General features: G+C 79.1%; 1 protein-coding gene across 1 annotated transcript in view; it reads right to left on the bottom strand.

Annotated features, from left to right (window-relative positions):
• The window catches only part of ABHD1 (abhydrolase domain containing 1), a 1,816-nt gene extending 1,642 nt beyond the window's left edge, over window positions 1–174 (bottom strand). Inside the window, exon 1 of the mRNA XM_010565915.1 lies at window positions 64–174. Within this exon, the coding sequence (XP_010564217.1) occupies window positions 64–174 (111 nt within the window). The remainder of the gene's footprint in view (window positions 1–63) is intronic.
• Window positions 175–478: the final 304 nt, after the last annotated feature.

Raw genomic sequence — 478 nt, 5'->3', positions numbered from 1 at the left:
GCCGGTCAGCGAGGCCGCTCGGCGGAGCCCGCACGGTCCGACCCGGCCCCGACCCGCGCTCACCCGCGGCACCCGCGCCCAGTAGTAGCCGAGGAGGGCGGCGGTGGCGGCCGCCAGCAGCAGCGGGAGCGGGGACAACACCGGGACCGGCACCGGGGGCTCCTCCGCGCCCATCACCGCCTCCGCACCGGGACGGCCCCGCCCCTGGGGATGGGCCCGCCTCCGCGGGGAAAACCACGCCCCTCCCGTGGGATGAACACGCCCCCGTCGTGACTCCGCCCACCACGCCCCGCCCCGGAGCGGGCACGTGTCGCGCCGGCAGCCATCTTTGAGGCGGGCACGGGCGCAGGGTGCCGGTTAACCCCTGCGCTGCTGGCGGGGCGCGGCTGGAGCTGCCCCGGGCTGGGGCTGAAACCCTCCCGGGCAGGGAAGGACCCGGCGGGCGGGCGGGTTCGGTCCCGGCGGGGCAGTCCCCGTC

The sequence above is a fragment of the Haliaeetus leucocephalus genome, unplaced genomic scaffold, assembly GCF_000737465.1.
Source record: "Haliaeetus leucocephalus isolate CR32 unplaced genomic scaffold, Haliaeetus_leucocephalus-4.0 Scaffold197, whole genome shotgun sequence".
NCBI classification, from domain to species: domain Eukaryota; kingdom Metazoa; phylum Chordata; class Aves; order Accipitriformes; family Accipitridae; genus Haliaeetus; species Haliaeetus leucocephalus.
This window is presented reverse-complemented; position numbering and strand designations above follow the sequence as displayed.